General features: G+C 52.5%; 11 protein-coding genes across 11 annotated transcripts; 5 read left to right on the plus strand and 6 right to left on the minus strand.

Annotated features, from left to right (window-relative positions):
- Positions 1 to 427: 427 nt before the first annotated feature.
- On the plus strand, positions 428 to 8,864 carry AYO20_08676 (hypothetical protein; the record flags this gene model as incomplete). Its single annotated transcript, XM_022646952.1, has 11 exons — positions 428 to 715; positions 1,408 to 1,537; positions 1,590 to 2,286; positions 2,361 to 2,819; positions 2,885 to 3,170; positions 3,231 to 3,437; positions 3,506 to 3,581; positions 5,649 to 6,262; positions 6,612 to 6,997; positions 7,081 to 7,402; positions 7,461 to 8,864. 11 exons carry the CDS (start codon positions 428 to 430, stop codon positions 8,862 to 8,864), a joined length of 4,869 nt encoding a protein of 1,622 aa, XP_022497068.1.
- Positions 8,865 to 10,474: 1,610 nt separating this feature from the next.
- Positions 10,475 to 12,886, minus strand: AYO20_08677 (hypothetical protein; the record flags this gene model as incomplete). Its single annotated transcript, XM_022646953.1, has 3 exons — positions 10,475 to 11,894; positions 11,971 to 12,216; positions 12,312 to 12,886. The coding sequence occupies 3 exons, from the start codon at positions 12,884 to 12,886 to the stop codon at positions 10,475 to 10,477; spliced, it is 2,241 nt and encodes a 746-aa protein (XP_022497069.1).
- Positions 12,887 to 13,287: 401 nt separating this feature from the next.
- AYO20_08678 (hypothetical protein) lies at positions 13,288 to 14,943 on the minus strand (the record flags this gene model as incomplete). The annotated part of the gene is made up of 1 exon (XM_022646954.1): positions 13,288 to 14,943. One exon carries the CDS (start codon positions 14,941 to 14,943, stop codon positions 13,288 to 13,290), a length of 1,656 nt encoding a protein of 551 aa, XP_022497070.1.
- A 526-nt stretch (positions 14,944 to 15,469) lies between these two features.
- Positions 15,470 to 16,447, minus strand: AYO20_08679 (hypothetical protein; the record flags this gene model as incomplete). Its single annotated transcript, XM_022646955.1, has 2 exons — positions 15,470 to 15,843; positions 15,898 to 16,447. 2 exons carry the CDS (start codon positions 16,445 to 16,447, stop codon positions 15,470 to 15,472), a joined length of 924 nt encoding a protein of 307 aa, XP_022497071.1.
- Positions 16,448 to 17,749: 1,302 nt separating this feature from the next.
- Positions 17,750 to 18,718, plus strand: AYO20_08680 (hypothetical protein; the record flags this gene model as incomplete). Its single annotated transcript, XM_022646956.1, has 1 exon — positions 17,750 to 18,718. One exon carries the CDS (start codon positions 17,750 to 17,752, stop codon positions 18,716 to 18,718), a length of 969 nt encoding a protein of 322 aa, XP_022497072.1.
- A 380-nt stretch (positions 18,719 to 19,098) lies between these two features.
- On the minus strand, positions 19,099 to 19,437 carry AYO20_08681 (hypothetical protein; the record flags this gene model as incomplete). The annotated part of the gene is made up of 1 exon (XM_022646957.1): positions 19,099 to 19,437. The coding sequence occupies one exon, from the start codon at positions 19,435 to 19,437 to the stop codon at positions 19,099 to 19,101; it is 339 nt and encodes a 112-aa protein (XP_022497073.1).
- A 302-nt stretch (positions 19,438 to 19,739) lies between these two features.
- On the plus strand, positions 19,740 to 20,087 carry AYO20_08682 (hypothetical protein; the record flags this gene model as incomplete). Its single annotated transcript, XM_022646958.1, has 1 exon — positions 19,740 to 20,087. One exon carries the CDS (start codon positions 19,740 to 19,742, stop codon positions 20,085 to 20,087), a length of 348 nt encoding a protein of 115 aa, XP_022497074.1.
- A 1,259-nt stretch (positions 20,088 to 21,346) lies between these two features.
- On the plus strand, positions 21,347 to 22,168 carry AYO20_08683 (hypothetical protein; the record flags this gene model as incomplete). Its single annotated transcript, XM_022646959.1, has 1 exon — positions 21,347 to 22,168. The coding sequence occupies one exon, from the start codon at positions 21,347 to 21,349 to the stop codon at positions 22,166 to 22,168; it is 822 nt and encodes a 273-aa protein (XP_022497075.1).
- Positions 22,169 to 22,536: 368 nt separating this feature from the next.
- Positions 22,537 to 23,109, minus strand: AYO20_08684 (hypothetical protein; the record flags this gene model as incomplete). Its single annotated transcript, XM_022646960.1, has 1 exon — positions 22,537 to 23,109. One exon carries the CDS (start codon positions 23,107 to 23,109, stop codon positions 22,537 to 22,539), a length of 573 nt encoding a protein of 190 aa, XP_022497076.1.
- Positions 23,110 to 23,923: 814 nt separating this feature from the next.
- Positions 23,924 to 25,809, plus strand: AYO20_08685 (hypothetical protein; the record flags this gene model as incomplete). The annotated part of the gene is made up of 5 exons (XM_022646961.1): positions 23,924 to 24,026; positions 24,100 to 24,182; positions 24,250 to 25,103; positions 25,228 to 25,268; positions 25,328 to 25,809. 5 exons carry the CDS (start codon positions 23,924 to 23,926, stop codon positions 25,807 to 25,809), a joined length of 1,563 nt encoding a protein of 520 aa, XP_022497077.1.
- A 611-nt stretch (positions 25,810 to 26,420) lies between these two features.
- AYO20_08686 (ATP-dependent RNA helicase fal1) lies at positions 26,421 to 27,730 on the minus strand (the record flags this gene model as incomplete). Its single annotated transcript, XM_022646962.1, has 2 exons — positions 26,421 to 27,637; positions 27,700 to 27,730. 2 exons carry the CDS (start codon positions 27,728 to 27,730, stop codon positions 26,421 to 26,423), a joined length of 1,248 nt encoding a protein of 415 aa, XP_022497078.1.
- Between the last annotated feature and the right edge of the window lie 59 nt (positions 27,731 to 27,789).

Here is a 27,789-nt window from a genome sequence, read left to right on the forward strand (position 1 = left end):
TGTGGTGGTGGCTTATTATAATATTACTAGGTATATATGAACCTATAATGTTGTAGGTGAAAATAATGTAATTGACCCGGATGACGTTCGAGGCACCTGAAGGCTGGGGCAGTCCAGGCTGCCAAGCATGTTCTGCAACTTCATCGCTGGGCGCGCCTGGGTGATCCAGATCGAGTATTTCCGCTGGTTGCGTTCGAGAACTTCCCTACCCAACGCCAGACCCACAACAGCTCTACTTTCACGATTCAAGATGACCCAAGTCTGTTTGCTGGACTCCGATCGCTTATCTTCGCTATTACGAGAAGCCCTACATTGGAGTGAAAATGTCTCTTCCCTCATGGTCTCTGCTCTGAACGGATCAATACTCGCATATGCCTACAGGGACTCCACGCCATCGATTAAAGCTATGCGCACTCAATCTACCACCATGACTGCAGCTTACACGGTCGCGTCAGAGGATGTTCTCGTGGTTGAGGCACAAAACATGGGAGCCATCTCTGTCATAGCGCCTGTTGCGGATCATGTGCTGCTGGCCGTGACGGGCCCCGAACCGAAGCAGAAACCGTCCCTTGAGAATGATCTTGAGTCGTCTCAAGCGCATGCGCAGATGACCAACGGAATTGAACGTCATCCAGAAGAGGAAGAGGAGGACGAGAGTGATATTCAGGACGAGGAGGACAGAGATACACAGAAAATTAGGGAAGACCTTGAGGCTGTAAGCCAGGAACTGACGAGTATACTAAGGGAAGAGCTGGCTGTTATGAAGTGGCCCGATGATATCTGATTTCCTCCAAGACACTGACTCGCTACTTGGAATCTTCGATCAGGAGGTCGCAAACCGTCAACAACCTTGTGCGGAAAGAGACTCGAGCAACTATACTCGGAGGGTGAAGGACCACATCGTCCTGCTATAGCCCAAGGCTTTGTACTGTGGCAGAGCCCGGCGCATATATCTGGCATTTGGTGTCTCGCTACACTCTGAGATGATATGGTTATGGCGGCGCCGGCAGCTGCGGCGACAATCAACAGTTTCGGCTGAATTGTGGTCGGCGAACGCAACGCTCCCCGCATCAGAAGGTCGAGACCCACCGAACCCTCGAGGGATAACCCGGAGAAGAGGTTAGTGGGTTAAGTCGGTAGGGGCTGTTAAGGGCCTCTTGACCTGCCGCCTCCCCCAAACTCGTTCGATGTCACGATTGAACTCGAAACTCAATCCTCCACTTCCACCATTCCCATCATTTTCTGCTCTCCTCCTCGTACAACTGCAACCTCCTCGCCTTGCGCGGTACCTTCTTCTCCTTTCCTTGACACTTTTTGCGCCGGTGATAGAATCTCTTGCGCTCGTGTTCGGCTACCATGTTGTACGTTCGAGATCTCATTGCGTATTCTCCTGGCTTCCGCTGATAGCTTCTGCGCAGTGCGATTCCCCCACCACCGCGGTATCCCATCAACAGTGGCTTAATCGCGACAACCCTTGAAACTGCGAATACCCTGACCATTCGCGAAGGGCCCGAATACACATTTCAGGCTGGCGAAGGTAGCTACGATTCTCGCCTTTGCCACCGACACATCTAGTAACAGACGAGCAGGCACATATGTTTTACGAGACGACCTACAACTCGCTACCCCTCCACCGCACCCTTCTGAAGCTCCTATCGTCAATCCCAATCCCCTTGCGACCAACGTTGCTCCCCCCACCAGTGGTGTTAAATTGTCTCTAGTATCGCTGAGCCCGAAACAAATCACTCCAGACCTCTACAGAACCACTACCGCGACGAGCAGTCTTTTGCGCTGGAGAACTTTGGGATTAAACAATTCAAAGGAAACAAAAGAGTCCAAGGAGCTCAAGGACGCAAGGGAGTTGAAAGATATCAAAGAGGTGGAGAAAGAGCCGAGGATATCAATAGAGACGGGCAGCGATAGTAGCAACCTTGCGGGATCACAAAATGGAAGCAATAAGTCGAGTACCGTGAAAGCCTTCGGCGAAGGGAATGCTGCTCTCTCTCCCGTCATCAGCAGGGATGGTCTCAAGAGACGAAAACCCAAGAACAACATCATTAAGAGCAATTCCTCATTCGTCTCTCGCGTCATTCCCCACGAATCTCTCCCAAAGAAGCTTCAGGAACGAGATCAGCGAGGGACCTTTGCATTTGTCAACATCAACCGGGCTTTTCAGTGGCTGGATCTGTCTTCAGGGTCCAAACAGGACCCAATGACCAAGATTCTCTTCACCAAGGCAAGTGACTGTCTTGTCATCGATTCGATGTTATGCTTGCGGAGTTCATTGTAATCCCATTGCCAGTGTTGGTATCAACTAATCGGTTGCTGCAGGCTCACATGTTGTGTCACGATGTCAATAGTATGACCAAGCATTCGACGCACATGGACGTTGTTATGGGTTCTTCGGCAAGCGATATTATCTGGTATGAGCCAATATCGCAAAAGTATGCACGCATCAACAAGAATGGGATCATCAACAACTCAGCCGTTTCCACGATAAGATGGATACCTGGATCGGAAAATCTTTTCCTAGCGGCTCATATGGACGGAACACTCATCGTATACGACAAAGAGAAGGAAGATGCACCCTTTGTCTCGGAAGAGCTGGTAGATGAAGCGATCAGTATCCCAGATGAAGATCAGTCCACATTGGTCATCAGCAAAAGTGTGAACTCGTCAAATCAAAAGGCCAATCCAGTAGCTTGCTGGCGAATTTCCAACCAGAACATCACCGACTTTTCATTTTCGCCGGACAATAAACATCTCGCTGTAGTCGGCGATGATGGGTATCTTCGGATAATAGATTATCCTCAAGAAAGGTACACAGAGGAATCAATCACTTCTCACATTGTCTTTCAGGATTTGTGAGACTAATGTTACACAGGCTGACCGATATATACTCCTCTTATTACGGCGGATTCACATGCGTATGCTGGTCGCCTGATGGCAAATACGTGCTCACCGGAGGCCAAGACGACCTCGTCACTATTTGGTCGCTTCCCGAACGTCAGATTATTGCGCGATGTCCTGGACATGATTCGTGGGTGACGGCTGTTGCCTTCGACCCATGGCGTTGCGACGAGAGAACATATCGTTTTGGCAGTGTGGGCGATGACTGCAAGCTCCTTCTTTGGGATTTTAGTGTTGGCATGCTTCATCGTCCGAAAGGGGTAAGCTGATTACCATGAAACCCCAAGGTCGATTTGACAGCACGCTTACACAGAACACAGGCGACAGCTAGGACTAGAGGCAGCATCTCATCTCCCTCGATCTCGCTCCTTCGACAACGGACGGAGAGCACAAGTATCGTGAACCGAATCAGATCCGATTCAAACCGGACTGGAAGTTTCGTCCAACCTGACACTGTCGATGAATCCGAATTTCTCAACCACGCTGTTGAACCCCGAGCAAGGACGGCTCAACTACCCCCCGTAATGGTAGGTCTGCAAAAGATGCGGCCAGACAAGAGTTTTGCACGGTACGGCTACTGACATTCAATTGACAGTCCAAGAAGATAGATGATCATCCACTGAGTGGTGTCGCATTCGAACAGGATTGCATTATCACGACATGTAACGAAGGTACGCGCGCATTTTTCATGTATATGAGCAAGGAACGAACAGGCTAATACTCACATTGTTTAAGGACACTTGCGCACTTGGAATCGACCTCGAGAAGCCCCAAACAGCAGTCAAATAGATATCTCCGAAAAGCCAAGGCCCTGAGCTGCATATACGAGATGGCGGGAATGTCAGAGCCTCGCTATAGCACGAGATGTCACTATCGGGTGTGTCGCTAATTCGACTACAATCCAGCAGAGTTTGGAAGTCCCCGCTTGGCTGGCGCCCGTTAAGGACTTCAAGTGGAATTCCCTAGGGGTTAGCGCATTGGGCATGTCGATAAGAGTGATGAGGCATTCCGCACAAGCCATGTGCGCTTTGTTGCTCGCTAGAAAACCTGATATTTGCGCGCTGGGGCGCGGAGACAGTTTGATCGACAACTGCTCGTAGAAAGACTTAACGGCAATCAATTTACGTCCACAACGGGTCTGCCAGTCCATACTTGTTATGCAAGTCAACAACGTCTTTTGGGGATTGAGTGTCATGGACGAGGGTACGGGACAAGCAGTAGATACTCCGTACTTGTATCTACTCATTCCAGCACTGGGGCGAAAGTTAGTGTCATCTATAACAAACCACATGACGATCAAACAATGACACCATGGGTCGGCAGCAAGCATTCTCTAAGCAGTCGCTTAGTACGGGGAGTGCCGATGAGCCGGATGATAGGGGAGGTTTGATCAACTCCCTTGGGCCGACTCCATTCAATTACCTCAGACTTCTGCAGAGTCCCTCGTACTTGTAGCTTGTTCTCCATAGAGTTTTGAACGGCACCGTCGTTCCGAGATGGTGACCATAGCCCATCTAACCTGCTAATGCCAATGCTCGAGTTCGGGCCTTGGAAAAGCGCGTGGGGCCGAGAAGAGTATAGGTAAAGTCCTTCCCAAGGATCAAGGTACCATCGCTCCGAGTAGACTTTCCCTGAGCAGCCATAAGTGCTGTCAGAGGAGCCAGAAGAAAATCAGCCAGGGTGGGATGAAGGGCAGAGGGGTAGCCACATGTGCACTTCGTGCAGCCCCTGTGGTATGACAAGGTCAAGAAGGGAGCAGGATCAAATGCGAGAAAGGGGGATGCGATCACTACGGAGATACGACTCGTAGGTTTCTGGCTGCAAAGAACGAAAACGGTTGAGCAGGAGGAGTTTTGGGGGTTTCACATCTGGAGGCCCAAAACTCCATATCACGTACTCGGTAATGTTGTTTCTGACTGTGCGTTCGGTGACAGGAGAGGGGAGGAGGGGTGCTTGGTAAGATGGCCATGTTTCCGTGATTGGAATCGGATCGAGGAATCGAGGGCCATTTCTTTTTCAGCCCTGACGATCTCCTGGACGCCCCGAGCACTTTTTGCAGGGGCCCTACTGGGGGTTATGCAACGAATGATGATAAAGGGGGCCTACACTCTTAAAAAGATCGTGTGAGGTGTTGGTTGCGACGCACACATTACAGGGCACGTATTCGCAGGCACTGCCCATGCAGGAAAACGAGGGCATCACAATTAATTTCTCAGCGTCAGATGCTTCACTTCTGTGCCATCGGGTTCCGTCCTTGATCCTGACTCTCGTTCCACGTGTCTCAACACTTTGATGGTAGAGGAGAGTGCTCTACCCCAATTCACCTTTCTGGTCAGAAGAGACATCAGATCGGTTATCGTGCTTCCATTATCGGCCTTGCAATCAGTGCTATCAGACTTATCTCTGTTTGGGTGTCAATCTTGCCAGTATCCGCCTGTTCCTGCGCTTCCCGATCATTTCCTCTCGACTACTTGTACCCACGAGCCCACGGTCCAGGTGACCAAGGTTTCGGAAGAGATCGCGGCCTTCAGCAGGAAAATTCGCCAAAAGAGTAGCGCAGCCTCGAATTAGATTGGCCAGATTCAGTGGAACAGTGGTCTGGGAGGATCCAGATGCAGACGGACACAAGCACACCGCAAAGAGAAGCCCAGGATACTGCCAGACAAAGAGCAGGCGAAATATGACGCTGGGGAATCAAAGATCGGCGGGGACGAGAGCCTTGTTACGAGAACTTCCAGCGCCAGTGCTCACCCCTTTGAGCACTATGAAGGCCACAGCAATCATCAGGGCCAAAGTCAAGGCCAGGACACCGTTGGCGGCCCAGGTGGAGGATCCAGCCCCCGTCGTGAGACAGATAGACGGTGAAGAGAGAAGACTCGAGGACGGCAGTGTGGCCAACAGCAATGGACGAGGGAGATCCGATACGACCAACACAACATCCTCTCTCTGGACGACGGCGTCGTCGTCAAGCTCGATACCTGCCATTACACTCACGGAAAGCAGCTATCCGTATCCTCGGCACGACGACATCGAGGAAGCTGCAAGTTTCCCCATCGAAGCACCCATCGAAGCCGAAATTGTTACAGCAGATGCATCATTGCCAGGCACAGGCTCAAGCCTAGGTTCTACCGCTAATGGGGCCTCGGCGTCATCGGTCTCATTCGCGGGAGCCTTACCTAGAAGGGGCCCTAGAAAGTCTCATCAGCCCACAGACTCTGCACCAGGATCGGCATCTTCAGCATCAGCATCATCAGCGGCGCCCCTAGCACGACCACCGCCACTGCCGCTATCGACTGGCGGCGAGAGAACAGCCGGAGTGGACCCTCATCAGAGAGACCCGCGCCTGATAACAGTAAGTTCCCACACGGCCCTTCCATTAGCCACTCTACCTGCATCATCTCAGCCATTCCCGCCCAGCGCCCCCCCAGCGCCCACCCAGCACGCAACCCGACTATCCACTCTTTGTACCCTTCCGTCCAATTATCCCCTCCGACCCGATCATTATCTTTTTTCTGTCGCAGTCATCACCTCAAATTTCTGTTGCATGCCCACCTGCGTATGAGTAGAAGCTTGGGTGTATCAGCCTGTGCGATCTCATTGCGCATGCCTCGTTGATTGTCATATGCTTCATTCTCAATCCTTCTCCCTTTCTCCTTGTACTATCTCGTCACTCTCCTTCCAATGTTCTTACTCCAATCCAGCAGATTAGGCCGCTCCTTCGTCTAAACCGCAAGCATTCTCCCGAATGCTCCTCCGGCCGCCATGAGCCAGTCTCGCGCACTCCCTTGAACCAGCGTCCTTCGAGTTCTCCTTCGTCTTCTTCAGCCAACCGTCATCTCCACGGTCTGGCACCTTCCAAATCACAAACCATGGCGCTCAAGTTTCTGAGTGCGCATACCTCTCACTCAGGCTCAAGTAGCAGCGTCAAACACTTCGATATCCGCCTGGACAATGACTACATCGTGTTTCGGGGCAATGAAGACGAGGCTGCAAGTGCCCAACTTTCGGGGTCTCTGGTTCTGTGCCTCACTGAACCTATGACTATCCACCACGTCGACTTGACTCTGAGTGGAATCCTGCATATGTCGTAAGTCGAATGATGGTCCCACGGCAATTCCGGCAACTCCTCTCGCTCGCGTGATCACTTTCCAACTAACCTGATGTGTACAGATGGCAGACTACTTCCACATCCTCCATGTCAGGCAGGCGTACCACTTACAAGGAGAAGACCTTTTTCGAGAAGAATTGGACGTTCCGAGACCCTGGGAAAGGCAAGACCGAAATTTTACAACCCGACAACTACGAGTGGCCATTCCAATGCATCCTTGAGGGTTCTTTGCCCGAAAGTGTGGAAGGTCTGAAGGATGCGTGGATTATCTACCGCTTGAAGGCTGAAATCAGTCGCAAGAGGGGGAGGGACATTGTCGTCCGCAAACCTCTGCGCATCGTCCGCACTTTGGATTCGAATGCCTTGGAACTTTCCCACGCAATGGTACGAGGTCCTCACTTTTATATGCATTGCCCCTCTCCCTTTTCTGACCCGCTACTAGTCTGTCGAAAACATATGGCCGAATAAAATCGAATACTCGATTAGCATCCCCAACAAGGCGGTCGCCTTTGGGTCATTTGTTCAAGTTGACTTCAAATTAATATCTCTCTTGAAAGGTTTGGTTATCGGCAATGTCTCTACGCAGGTCAAAGAAGAGCAAGAGTTTGTCGTTGATCCAGAATGGGGAATATCCGCTCTGAACAATGGCCTGACCAAGATGGACAGAGTCATTGCGTCGGACCTCTACAAGGTCGAGCCTGAAAAGGATGAGCAAATCATCGACGAAGTTGCCGAAGGCTATCAATTTTCTCGATATCTCGAGTTGCCCAAATCTCTGAACCAGTGCTTACAGGACTGTAATGTCAGAGGAATCAAGGTTCGACATAAAGTGAAATTTAATGTTCAGTTACACAACCCCGACGGCCACATTTCTGAACTACGCGCCAACCTCCCGGTCTCGTTTTACATATCTCCCAGTCTGCCTATCAACGAAAACAACGATCTGGTTGACCAATCGCCTCAAGCCGGGAGGGCAGCTATTGCTAACGATTTGGCCAACGCAGCGCCGCCCGTGTACGGGAAGCATACTTTGGATGTCTTATATTCCGATGTGGATGGTTATCGAACTCCCGGAACCGCCCTGTCTACTCCTGGGACTCCGTACCTCCACAGTCGCCATGCGTCCCAGGAAAACCTCGCGAGTCTGGCAGCAATGGCCAATGGAAACTACGTGTCACCAATGGCTCTTCAGAGCAGGCTCCAGGATCTTCGAGTGGGCGACTCCTTCATCCAAGATCTGCGTGGCAACGAAGACAGTGAGATAAGTAATCTATCGCTACCAGCCGATAGACGATCTAGGCGGAACTCGTCGTCTACGACCATGCCTGAAGATTATTTCGCACCACATAGTGCATCGGCTCCCAGCTCGTATCCACGAATTAGTCCTATTGATCAAGGTGCGTCTCCGGGCGGTCCTTCCCATACACCGAGTCAGCCAGGCAGCCTCATGATTTCGCGCCGGACTTCTGAAGAAGAAGAAGAAGATGGTCACCATTCTGGCACTAGGACGCCATTCCCTCAGTACGACCATATGGAGGATCTGGCTCGCGTTCCCTCATACACAACAGCGGTCAAGACACCTGCCCCGAGGAAGCAATTTGATCCATCGATACCACTGCCGACCTACGGAGCTGCTGTTACAGACCCCAGCCCTCCGCCGTTAGCAGAACCTCCGACTGCCCACCTTAGAACTTCGCCAAGGTTACCGGGTACCATAACAGCGACTGCAAATTCACCGGATTCACCCGTCAATGGCGTTCCAAGAATGTCAATATCTCACCGAACAGTGAGTTCGATCCAAGATGACGAGAGAAGGTTGCGGATGCTGCAACTGCGAGGGCGGTAGAGCCAGCGGCGACGATGCTTCGCATTCAATCGATATTCCAAAATTTACGAAGATAGACGAACGGTTTGTGAATATTTACCTCTACGTTTTGAGGCGCTGGCCCCATGATGATTGATACCCAATTGCGTTTTTGTCGTTCAAGAGATTGCCGCTTTCATGGAGAACGCTTTTCCCCCACTGCTTTTCAGCACTCGACACGCAAATTGGAACCTCTTGCATATGGAATCACCACTTACGGAGTCTTTGATGGTACGATCAATGGGTTGGTCGGGTTGGATATACCATGACGGGTAGTCTGGTCTCGGAATAAACGGCACATTGGCACTTGCATTGGTATTGGTATGCTTGGGGGAATTGCATGATACTCATCTCATCAGTATTGATTCGCGTCGCGGTCATGAGCTGTGTTGAGAGCAACGATCCGAAATGAAAATGAAAAAGAGAAAAAAAAAAAGAGGCAAAACAGCTTTCAGCTCCGAGGATGTCATCAGCTACGGTCACTTAAAGACAAAAGAGAACGCTCACCGGACAAAGTATGGTGGAACACGGTCGGACAGAATATGCCATTTGTATGAGTCTTGACGAGATAACGGGAAAAAAGACATGTGTACTGTTTGGAGGTTCCAAAGCCAAACCGAACCAAGGGTACAAGTTCGAGTCCTCCTCTCCATCTTTCCTTTTGTCTTTGAAATCAGGCCACCCATATACGCACTCCAAGTGCACGGTCTTTCAAGCGTCTAAGAGCAACAATATCGTCTAAAGCGGATCCTGCGGCGTTGACCAGCTGGGGTAATGATATGACGACAATGTGGACTGCGGGTTAGATTGATATGGGCTTGCCCATGACCCATAGCCATGGCCATGTAAATGTGATGTCCTTGTCTGCGTTCAGCGCTCTCACCGTCCACCGCGCACCATGCATCCACCCTCCTTTCAATCCCAAAGTCATGAATCATCGTACCCTCAGCGTGAGGCAGGGAAGATGTCATGTGTCGTTCCGGACGTTCTGGGCTTAAAAGCATGCATGCAGGCAGGCAGGCAGGCAAGGGGCGGGTGCGACATCCTCGTTCATGAATGTGTTCGTTCGTTTGTTCGTTCCCTGCTTGTTGTATGTGTGTGTCCATGACCTGTGTGTCTGTCAGTGTTGGGACTGGTGGTAGAAACATCTCGATAGACGTGGGCCATGTCCGTCGGGCTCTCGGGTCTCATATTTCTCCTCCGGGCTCCCGGCTCGAATGAATGTGTCCCTGTACTGTATACAGAGAACAACTTTCGGCCACCGGGGCAAGATTGCCGCCAGCTCGATGGCTGGGAAGAAAGCAGCTAATCCCCGTCGTTCTCTTTGGGGTGTGGCTCAAACCGCTCGACGATTTCTGTCGGGTCGCCTTTCCGCCGGGCTCAGTCCAATCCAATTCGCTCGTGCCGAAGACGTGGAATGGCGTGGTATCAAGAACAAAAGTCGCAAAGTCGAGCAGAGCCGAGTCACAATTTCTGTAACCAATCTTTCGGATTCCCTCACCCCTTTCCATAGAGAGATATTTTGCCCGGCCAAGGTGTGCCGACAAAACAGGAGGTATATCCCTCGTCTCCTTTCCCTAGTAGTGGACTGTTCACCAATAACACGCCTCCTTGGCCAGCAACTGCCTGAATTCGTCTCCCATGGCGTCGATCACAATCTTCAACTGTTTCTGTCTCTTTCTTGCCCCTTGACCGATCCCCACGTCATCTTCCTTTCCAATGTTCCCAAGCGGCGGCTGCTGGTCCTCGACTCGGATCTTCTCCCCTCTCGCTTCCTTGTTCTTAAAGTTTACAAGCTTCGAACCATCCACGTCCGTCGCGCTCGCCTGTACCACCTCGGGCGAGCTCGCGGCCCTTGGACTTCCTTGTTGACTCAACGGGGTGATCGGCGTGGCGTCGAGCAGCGCTTGCCAGCGCGCGAGGAATGAGCCAGGGCCGGGGTTGGAAGAGACTTCTGGCGTGGGATTTTCCTTGATCTCGCGGGACATGTCGCTTTCCGAGACCATTGTGGGGAATGATCCCGATGTCGGAGTTGTCGTTGACGGCGTCGCATGACCCTCGTTGCGGTCTAGTGGCGGAGCGGGGCTAGATGTCCTTGAAGAAGGCCGACTGGAGTGGTTCGAGTGGTTGGAGGAGAAGATCTTTGCGATGGCCGGGTTTTTGGACGGCGGTGATTTCAAGACGTTCGTGAGCCGGGCCGCGGACTGTTCGTGCATCTTGTCTAGATACTCGGAGTGAGAGTCAAGGATGGGCAGGATCCGGGATTGGGTTTCTTGAGGCAGAGAGGCGAAGAGGGTGTGCAGGGACGATGTCAGGTTGCCGGCTCCGCCTTTTCCGTGCTTGAAAACGTCCGAGTCGTCTCCGCCGGACTCTTGTCTGAACTGTAAGGCTGCTTTCTTTGCCCAGTCGAGGTACCAATCCGTTACTTCCTTGTCATTCTTGGCACATTGGTGTAGGAAGATGTGACATGACCGCTGATGCTTGCGGAGCAACCGGACAAAATCCCCCACGGTAGGTACGATGGTTTTATTGGACTTGTCTGTGTGGATCCTCGCCAGCTTGATCAGGTCTTTGAGGAAGTTTTCGAAATCGGAGAGTGTCGAGGACAGATCGATGGCTTTGTGCATCCGTCGGATGACAGGCTCGTAGGCGTCGACAACTTCCCGGACAGACAGGGTTAGGTGATCAGGGGAAGATTTGCACAGGCATTGGATAAGCTGTTTGCGATCACGAATGGACAGGTGGATCGAGAGGTACTCCAACGCCTGCTTGTGATGGACGTCGGTCAGCTCGGTAGAAGGGGATCTGGTGTCTTTCAAGATGGCCGTTACAATCGAGATGGACTGCGTTAGGCTTTCCTTTCGGATGCGATCCTGCTCTTCTTGTGGTCGATGCACGTAGTCTTTCAGGGCATGCAGCTGCTCCTTGCCCAGTTTTGCGCGTTCTCGCTCGAGCTTGGCCGCCCTGGACTCGAGATCCCTGATATCCCAATTAAGGACCGTGGAGATGATCCTGCGCAGCAAAATTGAGTCAGTATATGTGATAAGTCGTGGGATATAAGGGAGGAGGGAAGGCTGTTGACGCGTACGTTTGCATGAGATTCGTGCCCTCGTCCTGAGACTGAGTCAACCCGATCCAGTTGGTGACACTGGAAACACTCATTTTGGCCAGACCGACTTTGACCATGGCGTTTATCATAGTCGCGACATTTCCGATCTTCAATGTCTGTCGAAGAACCATATAAGGCACGAGTTTATTGGCGTTGTCGACCAGCTTCAGCAAGTACTGGCCTTTGGGAGACAGAATAAGAGTGTAGTGCATAAAGGAGGCAATGCTGGATCCGATCGGTCAGTATCGCATCCGTGGCGCAAGAAGCAGGACCAGGAGTCGGGCTGCCAAAGAAAGGCAAACAAACAACAAGTAGCTCACTTGACAAGCACAAACTCGTGCACGGCTTTGGTTAATTGAGGATGGTCGTCGAGGTTGTCTGTCTCGGCGGTCTTCTGCACCATGTCGTCTAGGATGCTGCCGTAGACGCAGTCATTGAGGAAGTCACGAAAGGCACGTTGCAAATGATCTGCCTTGGTGAGGTCGTAATTGGGGTCGCGCTCCCTGATCTCTGGGAAGCCAGCGAAGGTGCCTCTGACGGGGTATTCGATCAGGGCTGATATCGCTGTCGCGAGCGTCTTGCGGCTGCCGATGACTCCCTTGTCGTAGCTCTCGCTCAGGTTGGCCCTCTCCAGACTCTCGATGATTTCTTGACATTGCACGGTCCACCATTTCTCGGGCAAATTGTTCAAGCCCGGCAGGTTCAGCAGGAACTTGGAGACTAGGGCCTGTAGGGCGGGCGAACTAGAGGGGTTCGCTGGCTGCGCAGTGAAAGGAGGACCATAGTTTGCAAGGCTTCCAGGTCTTCGAAACTCGCGGATCTGGGCGTAGGTGTCGTAATGGGTCAGGATGTCAAAGAGGGCAGCCGTCTGCGACGGAGACAGAACACGGGCCATGGTGTCGGATGGCGCGGACGAGGTTGGGCGACGGTCTCACCATCTGCCCTGAATGAAAGCAGGGCGTAGGGCAGAGAATCGCTTCGTCAGTATAGCAAAACAAATCCATGTTCAGGTGAAAATGGCGATAGGGATCAACGAGTGACGTCTTTGGTCAACTTGATGACCTGAACGTCAAGATGCGGAAAAAATTGGGGGTTGAAATCTCCGTCCATAACCAGCCAATCGGTACAAGTGCAACAAGCAGGACTAAAGACTTAGTGGGACTTTTTGGCCTTGAGGATCATCGTTTCTCGTCAAACCATATATACAGCTGTTTGTACAATTGCTATTGCAACATCATTCGCTTCAGTCGTAAAATGCTGGGATCGCGAGTGCCCGCGCTTCCGTCAACCTTTGTTTCATATCATCTCCTCTCCTGCACCGCTGAACCGTAACAATCGACTGTCCCTCTTCCCCTCCATCCCTGAGCAGAGATCTCGGCTCGGCCCAATGAAGACCTCTCTCCCAGCCGCCAGTCGCCGAACATCGCAGTTCCATCCTCGTTTCTTTAGCCATTCGCCGTCCTCCCCTTCCCATAGATGTCTCCTTACCTCATTCACCGAGACCCGCTTCACCTGTAGCTTCTTCACGCCTGTCCCACAAGTGTCTTTTGGTTCCTCATGCGCACTGATCCAGCACCTAGCCATCAATGCGCGAGCGATGTCTGCTCCACCGTCCATGCTGGCCAAGACGTTGCCGCCAAGGTACCAGGGTTTCTGTGCGTAGTCGAAGGAGTGGAGCAGTAAGGTCAAAGGTAGCGCCCCTGCCAGTCGAACGAGATGGGTTTGGATGTAAGGCTGTAGATCGGACAGGGGGACGCCATGGGGCGAGTAGATGACTGAGACGGCTTTGGGACGAGCGGGAGTGACGGGTGCGAGATTCGGGATGGAGGAGACGCTTGATAGAGACTTCTGGTGGGATGTCACGGAAGATCTGTGTCGATGATGGTAGAGAGTGCTACTTCGGGAGATTGCCGACCGGTTTGGAGACGACCCTGATAAAGAAGACACCGCGGTTGGAACAGGAGAAGCTGGTGGTGTGGGGAGATTATTGATAAATGTAAAGGGTGCAGGGCCGAGTTCAAATTGGAAAGGACTCTCCAAGAGCACAGACTGGTGGGGGATCGTCAGGATTTTTTGTACCAGTTCCTCCTTTTCAGCTTCGGGATCTGGTCGTGTTTGAATAGCTGGCTGTTCAGACACCGGGAGGAATTCAGACGATGCAGTATTTGATGAACGAGAGAGTCGTGGTCTATGTCCTTTGAAGTGTGTCGCATCCGGGCTTTGGGGAGAGCTTTGAGCATGAGACGGCAGATCCAAAGACACAGGTCGATCGGCTAGAGGAGTCAAAGGTGCCGGAGGACTCGACGGAGGCACAGTCAACGGACTGAGGGGCATATGGAAGTACCTCGTAGTTTTGGGAAGATCCACTGTTGCAATTGGTGCGATGCTCCTCGTGTGCGTGGGTGGCTGGTATGTGACGCCAACGGCGTAGTGTACGGCCGTCCTGGCGCGTTTCGCTTTCGCAGGAATGAATGCGATGTTCAGCTCTCCCGGGAAGCCTTGAGGCGATAGGGGAGCGATGGGGACTCGCAAGGAGCGCCCGGATTTGACCTTGGATTCATATTTGAGTAGGGTATGAACTCGTGCAGGGTCAAAGTGGTTCCAGCTCTTGATGGCCTTTGCGGCGCCCGGTTCTGCCGCAATGATAGTCTTCCCTTCTGAAGGGAGTCGAACGAGAGTCTCCTTGTAGCGGTGGTCAAGCTTATTGTGCGACACGATCAGCACGTCGGGCCCTTCAAGATCTGACCAGTGCTCAACGGCGCCCCGGTTTTTGTGCTCAGTCTCTGGAAAACATGCCGTGGGATCGACAGCGGGGTTCTTGTTCCAAGGGTCGATGAGTACCGACACCGCGCCGGCTGCGGAAGTAAGATCTAGAGGGAGAGGGTGCGCCTTGGGAGAGAAGACGAGGAGGAAGGCATTTTCGGCATCAAGGTGTTTCACAGTTATAGACATGAAGATGGAGGAGCAGGTCGCGGTGGGTGGTATTTACACGGCGGTGTGCGATCGAGGCATCAGCGCATGCGCACTCGGTATATTCGTGAATGTATGGATTCGTAGGAGGTGGTGCTGAGGAACAAACTCCTGTAGTTGAACAACCTCCGGGAATAGTTCCAGCTCATGATTGCGAACAACTTGAATCATAGTAAGGGTCAAAGGCGGGCAGAGGCGGGAAGCGAAATTCGATGGCTTGGTGATGGTGGCTGGTGGCGCACATCAGGAACAGCCCGTCGTTGCAGCGTCGATCAATGCCACCAGGAATAATTTACTTGGTAGAGCTTGGGCCGAGGGAAATCAGCCACACACAATCTTACTTGTCTCAGTATCCGCTGTTACACTCGTAGATACTGGCTCGCTGGGTACAATCAGTAGTGCTCGGTAGCTCGTACTCGATGCCTATGCCCTCGTATGGTTCCTCAGATCTTGACTTGGTAGATAGGTGCTCAGATAATCCTGCGTTATCCTCACTGCTATCCGACACTCACAGCTTATTGGGAAACAATGGCGCATTCCTTCCCCCTCGGAAGAGATTCAACATCTCTTCTCCCATCCAGATCTTCCTTGACGAAGCGATCCCCTTCTCCAGATCCGCAACCCGTCCGGCTTGAACCAACATCCCTTTGCCGTTGGCCTCCATTCCCAAGCTCATCAAGTACACCACACAGCATGCCACCTCTTGTGGATCGTTGATAGGGACGCCGACCCCTCTCATTCTTTTGGCCCAGTCACTCAGAGATTCTCCAGGACTGCGGCCCGAGATGATATCGGTCAAAGTGATGCCCGGCGCAACCACCGAGACTGCAATGCCCAGTGTCGCGGTGTCGTTCTTCAGTGCCCTCATCAAGCCCACAATACCTGTCCAGAATGTTAGCCACGCGACAGAACAAAGTCTCACGCCCAAGGACCAACCATGTTTCGCGGCACTGTACAGCGGTGCCCCAGCACTGGCTAGGTATCCCGCCAGACTCGCCGTCATGACAATGCTCCCGCCTCTCTTCTGGTTGGGTCCCTTCTTCCTAATGTAGTGGATGGCCAGTTTCGCCGTGTCATTGGCCGCGTGCATGCAAATATCGACGGTTCTCCTATCCGGCTCCTTGAGTAGCCCGTCTGAATCCAGCTCATCCTTGAAGAATTGATCCTTGTATTCTGCTATCCCCGCGTTGACGAACACGCAGTCAATGGATCCGAACTTCTTGAAGCCAGCTTCGAAAGCAGCCCTCTGCTGTTTCCATGATGTAATGTCGCATTGTTGGTACAGAAAGCGAGGCGATGAAATCAAGTCCTTGGGAGCAGTTGGGTGAGGTCGAGCTCTGTCGACGACGATGACATTATTGCCGAGTTCGTGGAGGATAATCGCTGTTTGCAGCCCAATGCCCGATGAACCCCCGGTTATCAGCACTGTGACACCTTTTGGTCCCGTCAATTTGTCACGCGACACCGTGAAAGCTTCTGTGGCCATGCTCGAGTATTTTGGTGGTGATGTCTACGCCCGATCTGATATCACGACAACATCCACTTTCTTTGGGTAGGATATCTCATGATGGAAAGCTGCTCTTGTACCTTTCCCCGCATCTCGGAGCTGAGACGCGTTGGGTGCTTTGCCTCGGCGTGCTCGGGTATAGGCTGTGGGCTAGCCGCACCAGCCACTTGGTGTGCGAAATGGGACAGACCTGGCACAGTGTTGAGCCGACCACCCATCCCGGCGCAAAGAGATGGTGAATTTTAGTGATGCACACCAATTCTCCGTTGCTTAACAAGGCTGGGTCACGTGAATGTCCGTTTTTGGAACAACAGTTTCTCATGGCACCAGTTCCTCAGTTTTCAGCACCCGCATCATGTCTCTTAATGCCCAGCTACGCTGTTCTCCAGGTCCCATGCTCGCATGGCCGCTGTAACACCAAGGGGGTCTTTGCGGAATGACGATTTGGAGCTGCGATTTTGGGGTTAGCTGAATTGTCGTTTCCTGCATTGCACTCGGTGTGTCAGCAAGTGGATAAATAGCATCGATGACATGAGATAGAGTTTCCGTTGTTTCTGAAGCCGACTTCTTATGTCCTTGTGAAAGTTCGAGCAACACTTTCATTATGATACTTCGTCACACAGTTGTGTCCTGTTCTGCCAACCATCTCTTAGAGCCTTCGATTCCTGTGCTTCACCAGTTTGTTGTAAGTCTGCCTCTCTCAATTGAGATCGACATTTTTTCCATCCCAGTGGTCTGTCCAAGTGACCGCATGCTGCTGGTTCCATATCAATTCCAAGGAGGTTAATGCTGCTTTTAGTCAGCACACAAGGCTTCCGTTTCAGGGGTGTGAGGGGCTTCGTCGGAGCCCCGATCCACATGGAGAGTAGGAAACCTTCCACTTTGGGAAATTCCACTGTCAGCCCGCCAATAACAACTCACCGCAGGTCGAATTGGACAACTCGTGTATGGGACGACGTGATTTACCGGCATGCTGGATTGCTGCTCTCTGCAAGGTACGGCTCTAGTGGCTGTTTGATGACATAGGACATGGCCTCATTCGTGTTCATGACCTGCCACATTCGACCTTGTCGAAGAGGTCACGTACATGCCTCTAGCCCTTGACCGCATGTTCGTGATCAAAGGTGCAATACTCATCATCGGACAGTGTACTATATAAGCGATGCCCTCCTCGTCACCAGATGTAGAGATGGAAGCCTCAGCAGTACCCCTCAGGGCGTGACTTCCAGCCACACGCTCCATTTTTCTGCAGGACAAGAAGTATCGAGGAGCTTGTCCATCATGTTCAAACACACGGTTGCGAAGCTCTCCCACCTTCTTTGGGTTTTCCCCCTCCTCACACTTGGCCAGCAAGCTCCCCTAGGGCTACCATATACCGTGAGCAATGTCACTCTCCCCAATGGCATCCAGATGTTCTATCGAGAAGCTGGCCCTCCCAACGCCACGACCCTCCTGCTCCTACACGGCTTCCCTTCGTCGTCTCACCAGTTTCGAAACTTCATCCCGATCCTGGCTGCACACAACTATCACGTCATCGCCCCCGACTACCCTGGCTTCGGCTTCACGGTGGTGCCCGACTCGTTGAACTTCACATACAATTTCGAGACTCTAACCCAGACCGTCGCTTCGTTTCTTGACGCAAAGAACATCACGACCTTTGTTCCCTACATGCACGACTATGGGGGACCGATCGGCTTCCGACTCGCCCTGCAGCGGCCTCAGTCCATCCTGGCCTTCATCTCGCAGAATGCCAACGCCTATATCGAAGGGTTTGGAGCCACCTTTTGGCCTCCGATCTTTGCCCTCTGGAACGCGACCACGCCCGCACAATTCCAGGCTGCAGCGACCCCGATCAACGACACCGCATTGACCCTGGCGGGGTTCAAGTCGCAGTACACCATCGGGAGCGCCCACCCGGAAAGCATCGAGCCCGAGTCATACTGGCTGGACTTCTCCCTGATGGACGAGCAAGTCGGAAACCGGGACATCCAGATCGACCTGCTCGCCGACTACGGCTCCAACGTGCCTCTGTACCCACAGTTCCAGGCGTATTTCCGCCAGAAGCAGCCGAAGCTGCTGGCAGCGTGGGGTAAGAACGATATCGTCTTCGTTCCCCCTGGGGCCCAGGCCTTCAAGAAGGACCTGCCCGACGCCGACGTCGTTTTACTGGATGCAGGCCATTTCCTGCTCGAAACTAACCTGGCGCAGATGTTGGGCATTGTGTTGGACTTTTTGAAGAAGACTCTCTAGCTAGCTACTAGGTAGGCTACCTTGGAGGGTCTGATGAATTGGTGAGGAAGTAAGTGAAGGACGCATGGCTAGCAGGGTGTGAATCAGTCGGGATTGTCAATACAGGAAGTAATGTCGTTCACATGAGAGTATGGGATGCATCGTTTGAGACTGCAGAATCCAATGATTTGGTGCGACTATCCGTCTTCCGCGGTGTACACACGTGCTCTTTTTGAAGGCTTCACCAAAGTATCCCGAATGGTGCCCGCTAGGGAACATGTAAATGTGCTTGACCGAGCCGTTCCTCACGAGGCGATGGAATTTTTCCCGTCCGTCTGCAACCATGACCTGTTTATGGCCATCTGTCAATTGTGGGAGAGACACAACGATGCACGTGTGTTTTACGCCTGTGGTAAAGCAGGGGTGACACCTCCTTGGCTAACGATGGCTTTGACTCGAAGATCCACGGCGGTAATTGAAAGCGCATAGGCTCCGTTGTAGCTTGTGCCCCAGACGGCGACTCGTTGTGGATCGACCTCGGGTCCGAGTTGTGCGTGGGTGGTTGCGTCGCTGTGATCGGAGCACTGCAAGGCCGGGATCACCGCCTGTCTATGCAGGCCGTCGCTCGTGCCGAGACTGCGATTGTCATAGACCAGTGCGCAGACCGGAATGCTCGTGGTAAATTCCTCAGCGAAGGTGTCGGCGCCTATCTCTTTGACGGCGCCGAAGCCATGGCACATGACGATACGATAGCCCGGTCGGAGCGTAACAAGGACGCGAACAGTCGTGACTGAGCCGAACCCATCAGAGAACACGTAGCTTTGTAGCGATTGGAAGGCAAATAATTCTTACTCTAGTGTCGCAGCTTTGCAACTATCCGTCAAGACTGCAGCGCTGCCCGTGTCATCTCAACGCACAGGCAAGATCCCTAATATACAGCGTCCATCAGCCCAGAAGGCAGAGCCCCAAGCAGGTCAGCGTCCTCTCTTCCATTGTATACACCAACAAGATAGCCACAGTACAGCTTTCAGTTCACTCGCATATGTCCCCAGGTCTGGCTCTTCATCCGAATCGGTTCGGTCAAAAATCCCGCATCGATCTCGGGCAGTCCAAGCTTGAAGCTGCTCTCACCATCACTCCGCTCCGAGAGCCTCTCACAGAGGTAAGCCACAGCGAAGGGAGTGCCGATTGCTTGAATGGTCCACCGATAGATAAATCGATGCGTACGGTGGGCGCTATTCTGAAGCGATCGTGGCTCTGGGTGGTAGCATCGACGGGCTGGTACACGAACGAATGCCGTGGTGGGGGTCTTGTGGAGGAGAGCACGAGTGCAAACGCGGTTCATGTTGCTGACGATATCGATGATATCACCGTGGAATGGCTGATCTGAAAGATGAAGGATTCGGCGCAACAGCTGTGTCTGGGTTGTCTAGATATGTTTGGATGTGATTGTGCCGTATCTCTTATAGCCCAATTGAACAACCCTCGGGGGCTGCTCGACCCCTCATCCCACTTGGCATGTGGTCCACAGAAGTGGAGAAGTTGCAATCGATATCTTCCCGATATCATCCCGATATCATCCCTTCTGGGACAGTGCTAAGTACGCACACGTCCAAGGAAATAGCCAGCCTTGTGCCCTTCAGGTGCCATCTGACGTCCACCCAGCCCATACACTGAACCAGGCGGACGTTGAGATTGGTGATAAGCATATACTGCGCGTATAGCCTAGATCTTCCACATTGAGCCACGCCCTTTCTTTCGTTGCATACTGATAAAGTCACCTTCCTCTGTTGTCATCTCTGAGAAAGAGGGACAAATTCCCGCAGCCAAGTCCGCGCCGGCGTATCTCCAGGTGGAAACCAAAAGTTGCAGTAGGGGAGACGATATTTACGGGCCTCTCGCTGGTAGTGTGAATGCCGCAAAAGACCGGTGGCGTTAGAGGGGTTCGAGGCTCAGCATGGTGTAAGTGGTATTGTACTGCCGAATTGGGTAATTCAAAGTACTCGTGTCTTCCTGCATGAGGCTCGTCTTTCTTCCATCACTTTCTTCAGGCGACCACCACCAGTGCACCACGTCATGCACAATATCAATCTCTGAGCCCGCCTCAGAAAGACATTGATCCGTGTCTCCTTGCTGGTGATTATTAACCACAAAGAACGGGCTCCGGGGTCAACCAAGATGGGATGGACTTCTAGCTCCTCTGGTTGGCTTACTCTCCGTCTTATCCAGTGTGTATGGCTAGTTGATAGTTGCCAGCGCCCTTTGGCAAACACCATGCGATTGGTATCCCCGGGTCATTGCTCTCGCCCACGTTCTCTCTACCCACTTTAGATTCGAATACAGAATCTTGCATCTTCTTTCCTTAACACACCGCAAGCGTCTTACATGTGCCAGTTCTACTTTGGAAACCAGAACGGACACCGGATTTTTCCCCTGGCCAATTGGGGCTCCATTGTGAACCGGGACAAAAGGCATGGAAAAGAATTCTCAGTCGCGTCTCCAGTATAAAGCGCCAGTCCCTTATCATGGCCGGACTCCCGACTATGGATGATAGGAAACGACCAGTTTGAGCTGGCATCAGCGCTTTTACTTTGTGTCAACACGACGAGTCCAGAGACAGTCCGCTTAAGCACCCGTCCACCTCCAAAAATGTCGACGACTACAATTCCTGCTCCTCTGGTCGGAAAAGTGGCCTTGGTTACGGGCGGCTCACGAGGCATCGGCCGTGGCATCGCGATCCATTTCGCGAAAAAGGGCATTTCAAAGATTGCCATCACTTATGCTGAGAACCCATCGGCCGCGGAGGAGACCCTCGCGGCGATTGGCAAAGTCGACCCGAGTATTATCGCCAGGGCGATCCGAGCGGATGTCCTGTCGCCGACATTTGCCTCCGACCTGGTACCTCAGGTGTTGGAGAACCTCTCTACCCAAACCCTCGACATCATCGTGTGTAACGCAGCATATGTCAACCCCAAGATTGTGGCCCCCATCGCCACGGCGACCAAGGAGCTGTTCGACAATCTCATGACGGGCAACGCGTGGGCTCCCGTCCAGCTGTTCCTCACGGCCTTGCCCGTCATTTCTCGAGGCGGCCGCGTCATTATGATCGGCAGCACCGCCTCCAAGTCGCCGAATGCAGACCCTGCGGTTTGTTATGGTGCGTCCAAGGCCGCCCTGGACAGCTTCACCCGGAGCCTCGCCCTGATGTACTCGGCTCAGCACGGCATCACCATCAACTCGGTGTCGGTGGGGCCGGTCATGACGGATTTGCTAAGAATCCCTTTGGAACAGGGGATACTCCCGGATGGCTACATCCCGAGCCTGGCGAGCAGGAACACGGCGGAAAAGAGGATGGGGGAGGTGGACGACATCGCTGGGATTGTTGGGTTTCTCGCTAGCGAGGAGAGCAGGTGGATCAATGGGAACAACGTGCCCGCAAATGGGGGAGCGCTTCTCGAGGTGCAGGGATAGAAGTCAGTATTACGCCAGGATAGAAAGACAAATACCGGTTGATGACTGGCGACACGCCCGAAAGGTGCCAGAGTCAGGAATTATTTCTATCTAGCAGGCAACACCGCCGTCTGCAGAGAACACAGCTCCTGTAGTAAAGCTTGAATCGTCGCTCAGAACAAAACAAATCGTCTTTGCCATGTCTTGTGCTGTTCCGAGTCGCTGGAGAGGCAGGGTCTTGTAGGTATTTGTGACGGGTCGCTCTGAGGTGCCACCATCGGATAGCAGCCTGTCCAGCATGGGCGTCTCTATAGGGCCACTTTGGAAAGAACACTGTTAGCCTGGGAAGTCGGACATGACAGAAGTCTACGAGGGCCACATAACGTTACTTACGGAGCAAGAGCGTTGACTCGAATGCCGCGCTCGCCGACTTCCTTGGCTGCAGTTCTCGTCAAACCAACGACACCGTGCTTGCTGGTCGAGTAGGCGGCAATGCCAGGACGACCGATGACGCCAGCCATACTCGCAACGTTGAGGATCGAGGCACCCCGGTCCATAGCACGGAGTTCCGCGCGAAGGCAGTAAAAGAGACCCGTGAGGTTGATCTTCATGATAAAGTCCCAGTGGTCGTTGCTGATATCGACAATGTTGGAAAAGACCTTGCCGCCCGGCTTTGTCTCGACGCCCGCGATGTTGGCGGCGCCATCCAGACGGCCAAACTCCTTGACTGTTTCGGCAATCCATGCATCAACCTGTTCCGAACTGGAGACGTCGACTCGTTTTCCTGTTACCTTGACCCCTTTGGCCTGTATCTGGTCCACCACCTTTTTCAAGGCATCCTCGTTGACATCACATAGCGACAGTCCAGCAGCGCCTCTCGCGGCACATTCGAGGGCCGTGGCTGCCCCGATACCCGATGCTGCACCGGTAATTGCGATGACTTTTCCTTGGAGCTGGGCCATTGTGGCTGGGATGGAACAGTTCGGACTTGGTGTTTTCACGAGAGGGTTGGAGGTGAGAATCTGGCAGTTCCCTTTTCTGCCTTTGAACGATACAAAGGATCGAGAGCAGAGGAAATCTCTTTAAACTTCTTATGAGAAGCTGAATGAGGGGATTCCCAGCCGAGGTCTGTCAGCATCTCGGAGATGATTCTCCGCATCACCAGGCTGGCTCTCAGCCTTGCGCTGCTGAACAGCGTGATAGGCAATGAATCCAAGTAACTCAGGTCTCTTGCTTCCCACCTGGATAGTTCAGTGCATTCTTGGACTTTTAAGGGCTAGAGGAAGAGGCTTATGCACCTACCCCGCTACATGTTCATGGTCAGTATCCGTGTGGGGGGTAAATCCGACGTGAATTATAGAGCTAAGACAGAATGGATAGGGCGGCCTTGGGGTATAGCCGCCCAGAGCGAGGGTCTAGGCATGAACCTTGATCGTGGGACCTGATATCATTGGGGGAAGTGGTTGAGATGAGATTGTGGGGGAGTTGGCGAAGTTGGTAACAAGTGGACTTACCCCAGCCTTGGCTATCGACAACACCAAAAGCGCCTCATGTTTCACTGGAGTCAGTCATCAGATCTGCCTGCTTGCCCATATATATCAAGTCGGTCTCGCCTCTCATCTTTTTCTCTCCCAACTGCTCTTTCCAAGATCATCCGTGCATCGAGGCAACAGCCATCTTGCTCTTCTGACCGAGAAGGCAATCGTCCTCAAAGACCTTGAACTGATATTCTGCTCTACCTCCAAGCCCCGTCCTCTTCTCGCGCTCATACAATCCATGGCACTGGGAACCATCCTGCCAGCGCTTGGCGGCCTGCTCGTTGCCCTGCTACTCTACGCATTTCTCTTCATCGGACGCCGCGAAAAGGGTCTGCCACCTGGTATGTGGATATGCATCGTGACGCCGAGTTGCTGCGGGTGGTGTGTACTCATCAATGTGCCATCATGGAATAGGTCCGCCCACTGCCCCGATCATTGGAAACATTCATCAGATCCCTACCAAGGGTTCTTACCTGACGTTCACTGAATGGTCCAAGGTATGTACACGCTCACCGCTCTCAGATGTGCCCTACTGGAGACTAAAATACTGACAAACTTGCACAGAAATATGGCGGCATCTTCTCCCTCAAGCTCGGCCCTGGAACCGCCATTGTCCTCACTTCTCGCCACCTGGTGAAGCAGCTGATTGACAAGAAATCCAACATCTACAGCGACCGGCCCCACAGCTATGTTTCGCACAATCTCATTACAGGCGGCGACCATGTCCTGATTGCACACTACGGCAAAACATGGCAAAAATACAGAAAAGCGATCCATCAGCACTTCATGGAGTCTATCGTGATGAGGGACCATTTACCCTTGCAGCAAGCCGAAGCAAGTCAGTTGTTGAAAGATTTCCTCGAGCGACCGGATCAGCACATGGACCATCCGAAGCGGTATACCAACAGCATCGCATGCGCCACCATCTGGGGCGTGAGATCTCCCACAGTGGACACTCCACACATGAAACGCCTCTACGAACTCATGGAGAATTGGTCCGTGGTCATGGAACCGGGCAACACCCCTCCCGTCGATATCTTCCCTTTTCTACACTACGTCCCCGAACAGCTTTTTGGGAACTGGCGCTCGCGAGCCAAAGACGTTGGAAAGGCAATGAACAATCTGTATAATGATATGTTGACCGGGCTCGAAAAGCGCAGAGAAGCTGTGGGCAGCAAGTATTCATTCATGGACAGAGTCCTTGACCAGAAAGAAAAGCTTGAACTGAACCGACATCAGCTCTATTTCCTGGGCGGCACAATGATGGAGGGCGCAAGTGATACCTCTTCAAGCATCGTCATCGCGGCCATACAGGCCTTCACCAAGTGGCCTGAGGTCATGAGGAAAGCGCAGCATGAAATTGACAGTGTCATGGGCGAAGATCGATCTCCTGTGTGGGCTGACTATGCAGAGCTACCGTATGTAGCTGCAACCGTGAAAGAAGCGATGAGATGGAGGTGAGATTGCCTCGCAAGCGCCTGGATTGTGGCGTTCAAGGTTCCTTACCCTGACATAGCTGGTTGGTGCTAACGACAAGTCCAGGCCGGTGGTTCCGTTGGCATTTCCACATGCTGTGGACGAAGGTATGAGGTTCGCTGTGAACAGGGAAGATCATCAATGACTAACCCATTCGGTGCTTTAGACGACTGGGTCGATGGGTACAAAATCCCAAAGGGCTCTGTGATCTTCATCAATGCATGGGGTATGCACCACGACGAGAAGAGATTCTCAAACCCGGACAAATTCGATCCAGATCATTACAAGGGCGTCACGGCACTTGCTTCGGAACTCGCCCAAGCCTCCAACCCTGACGACAGGGACCATTATGGCTATGGCTCCGGCAGACGACTTTGTCCCGGCATTCATCTCGCGGAGAGGAATTTGTTCCTTGCCATTGCAAAGCTGCTGTGGGCTTTTGAATTTGCGCCTGGAAAAGACAACGATGGAAAACCGATCATGCCGGACACCGATCCGACTACGGGATATAGTGAGGGTTTCTTGGTGTGTGCAAAGCCCTACACTCTGGAGGTTAAGGTGAGATCTGAGGCAAGACGGGAGACTATCCTGAGGGAGTATCAAGAGGCCAAACGGGATGTGTTTTCAGCGTTCGAAAACGAAGGTTAGTGAAAAAAAGGAATGGGAAGTACCTGCAAGGTCTCAACGCATTCGATAATAGACATGACGACCGACTGAGATGTTACAGGGTGGTTTCGTTGGTAAAGATATTAAACATTCTGCAATGGTCTTAGCCGATATTCCGCAAACAACAGGGGAGGGAACATCATACCTTTTTGGCTTCAGCCCATTTCCATCCTCGATGTACCTGATACCGGAAGTAGAAGAACCTGAAAAGTGGCCACATCGCCTCTCGACTGTTCGCTTCTGTAGAAGCTCCAATCGCAGCTCGGTTGACCGGACTTTGGCTCTAAGGCCTTGACAACACTGCTCTCGTATGTTGAACTGTATTCCAACTCCAAGGGAGTGTCTCCTCGATAGTACAATTCCCGCAAATTGGTGAGACCACTTCCAAACCGAAAAGATTTTGCTGGAATATGACGAGCTAGAAAGCCTATGGGTTGGTTGGATTTCCGAGAATGTGGGATTAGGTGTTGCAGTGAGAACCGTGTCGTCGCAACGTGAGATTCAGCTGATAAGAGACGCACGCCTCCACAGGGCCAATCCAGTTTTGATGGTTCTTGGATCCGTGACAAGCTAGCTCAAGTAATAAGCGCTCCTTAAGTCAACAAATCGGCAACGTTCATGGGCATCTCATCAATCTGCGTGGAATAGTAAAGCTCGATATCCCGCAGAATGCGGACGTCTTCACTAGTGACGAAGTTGATCGCCACGCCCTTGCGACCGAATCTCCCGCTACGCCCGATTCTGTGGATGTAATTCTCACGATTGCTGGGCAGGTCGTAGTTGATGACAAGACTGACTTGCTGGACGTCGATCCCACGAGCCCAGACGTCGGTACTGATGAGGACTCGACTGTTGCCCTGTCTAAAGTCGGACATGATGCTGTCACGTTCCTTTTGTGGCATCTCGCCGTGCATGCTGCTGACGGTGAAGTTTGCCTCGCGCATCTTGTCGGTAAGCCAGTCGACCTTGCGGCGAGTGTTGCAGAAAATCACTGCCTGTGTGATGGTAAGCGTGTCGTAGAGGTCGCACAGTGTGTCAAATTTCCATTCCTCTTTCTCCACAGCAATGAAATATTGCTTGAGGCCTTCGAGCGTAAGCTCATCACGTTTAACCAGGATGCGGACGGGATCGGTCATGAATTTCGTTGTCATGTCCAAAACATCGTAGGGAAGGGTCGCAGAGACGACCACAACTTGCGTGGCAGGAGGAAGATATCGGTAGACGTCGTAGATCTGTTCTCTGAAACCGCGATTGAGCAGTTCATCTGCTTCATCCAGGACCAGCATCTTGATGTGTCGCGTACGGAGATTCCTTCGTCGAATCATGTCTGCCACTCGCCCAGGCGTACCCGATACCACATGTTGTCCATAATCCAGTTTTCTAATGTCTTCGCCCACGTTTGTGCCTCCGATACAGGCGTGACATTGTACATTCATGTAGTCTCCGAGGGCCATAATGACGCTTTGGATCTGGGTCGCCAGTTCGCGGGTCGGGGACAAGACTAGAGCTGAGATTTTGTTAGCCACGTCGTGTATGCCCGGGTTCCCATTCATACCTTGTGTCTCACGGACGGAGGTCTCGATGATTTGAAGAATGCTGATGGCAAAGGTCGCGGTTTTGCCTGTGCCTGACTGCGCCTGCGCAATGGTGTCTCTTCCTTTGCAGATCTGCACGATCGCTCGAGATTGAACTGCTGAGGGCGATTCATAGCCGTACGCATAAATTCCACGGAGGAGGTTTTCCTTGAGGTGCATGTCCTCAAAGGTTGGGGCGACTGTCACTTCTTTCGAAGTTGAGAACTCCATGCGCTCTGGTTTTCCCATGTCAGTCGCCAGCCTAATCGCACTGTTCGACAAGAGACGTCGCACTCACCGTCTGCATTTCTGTCGATACCCTCGGCCATTTTGATACGTGCTATGATACAAATTTGGCTGATGTTCAAGTGATGTTATTGTAGTGTTC

The sequence above is a fragment of the Fonsecaea nubica genome (assembly GCF_001646965.1).
Source record: "Fonsecaea nubica strain CBS 269.64 chromosome Unknown Scaff71, whole genome shotgun sequence".
Lineage (NCBI taxonomy): Eukaryota > Fungi > Ascomycota > Eurotiomycetes > Chaetothyriales > Herpotrichiellaceae > Fonsecaea > Fonsecaea nubica.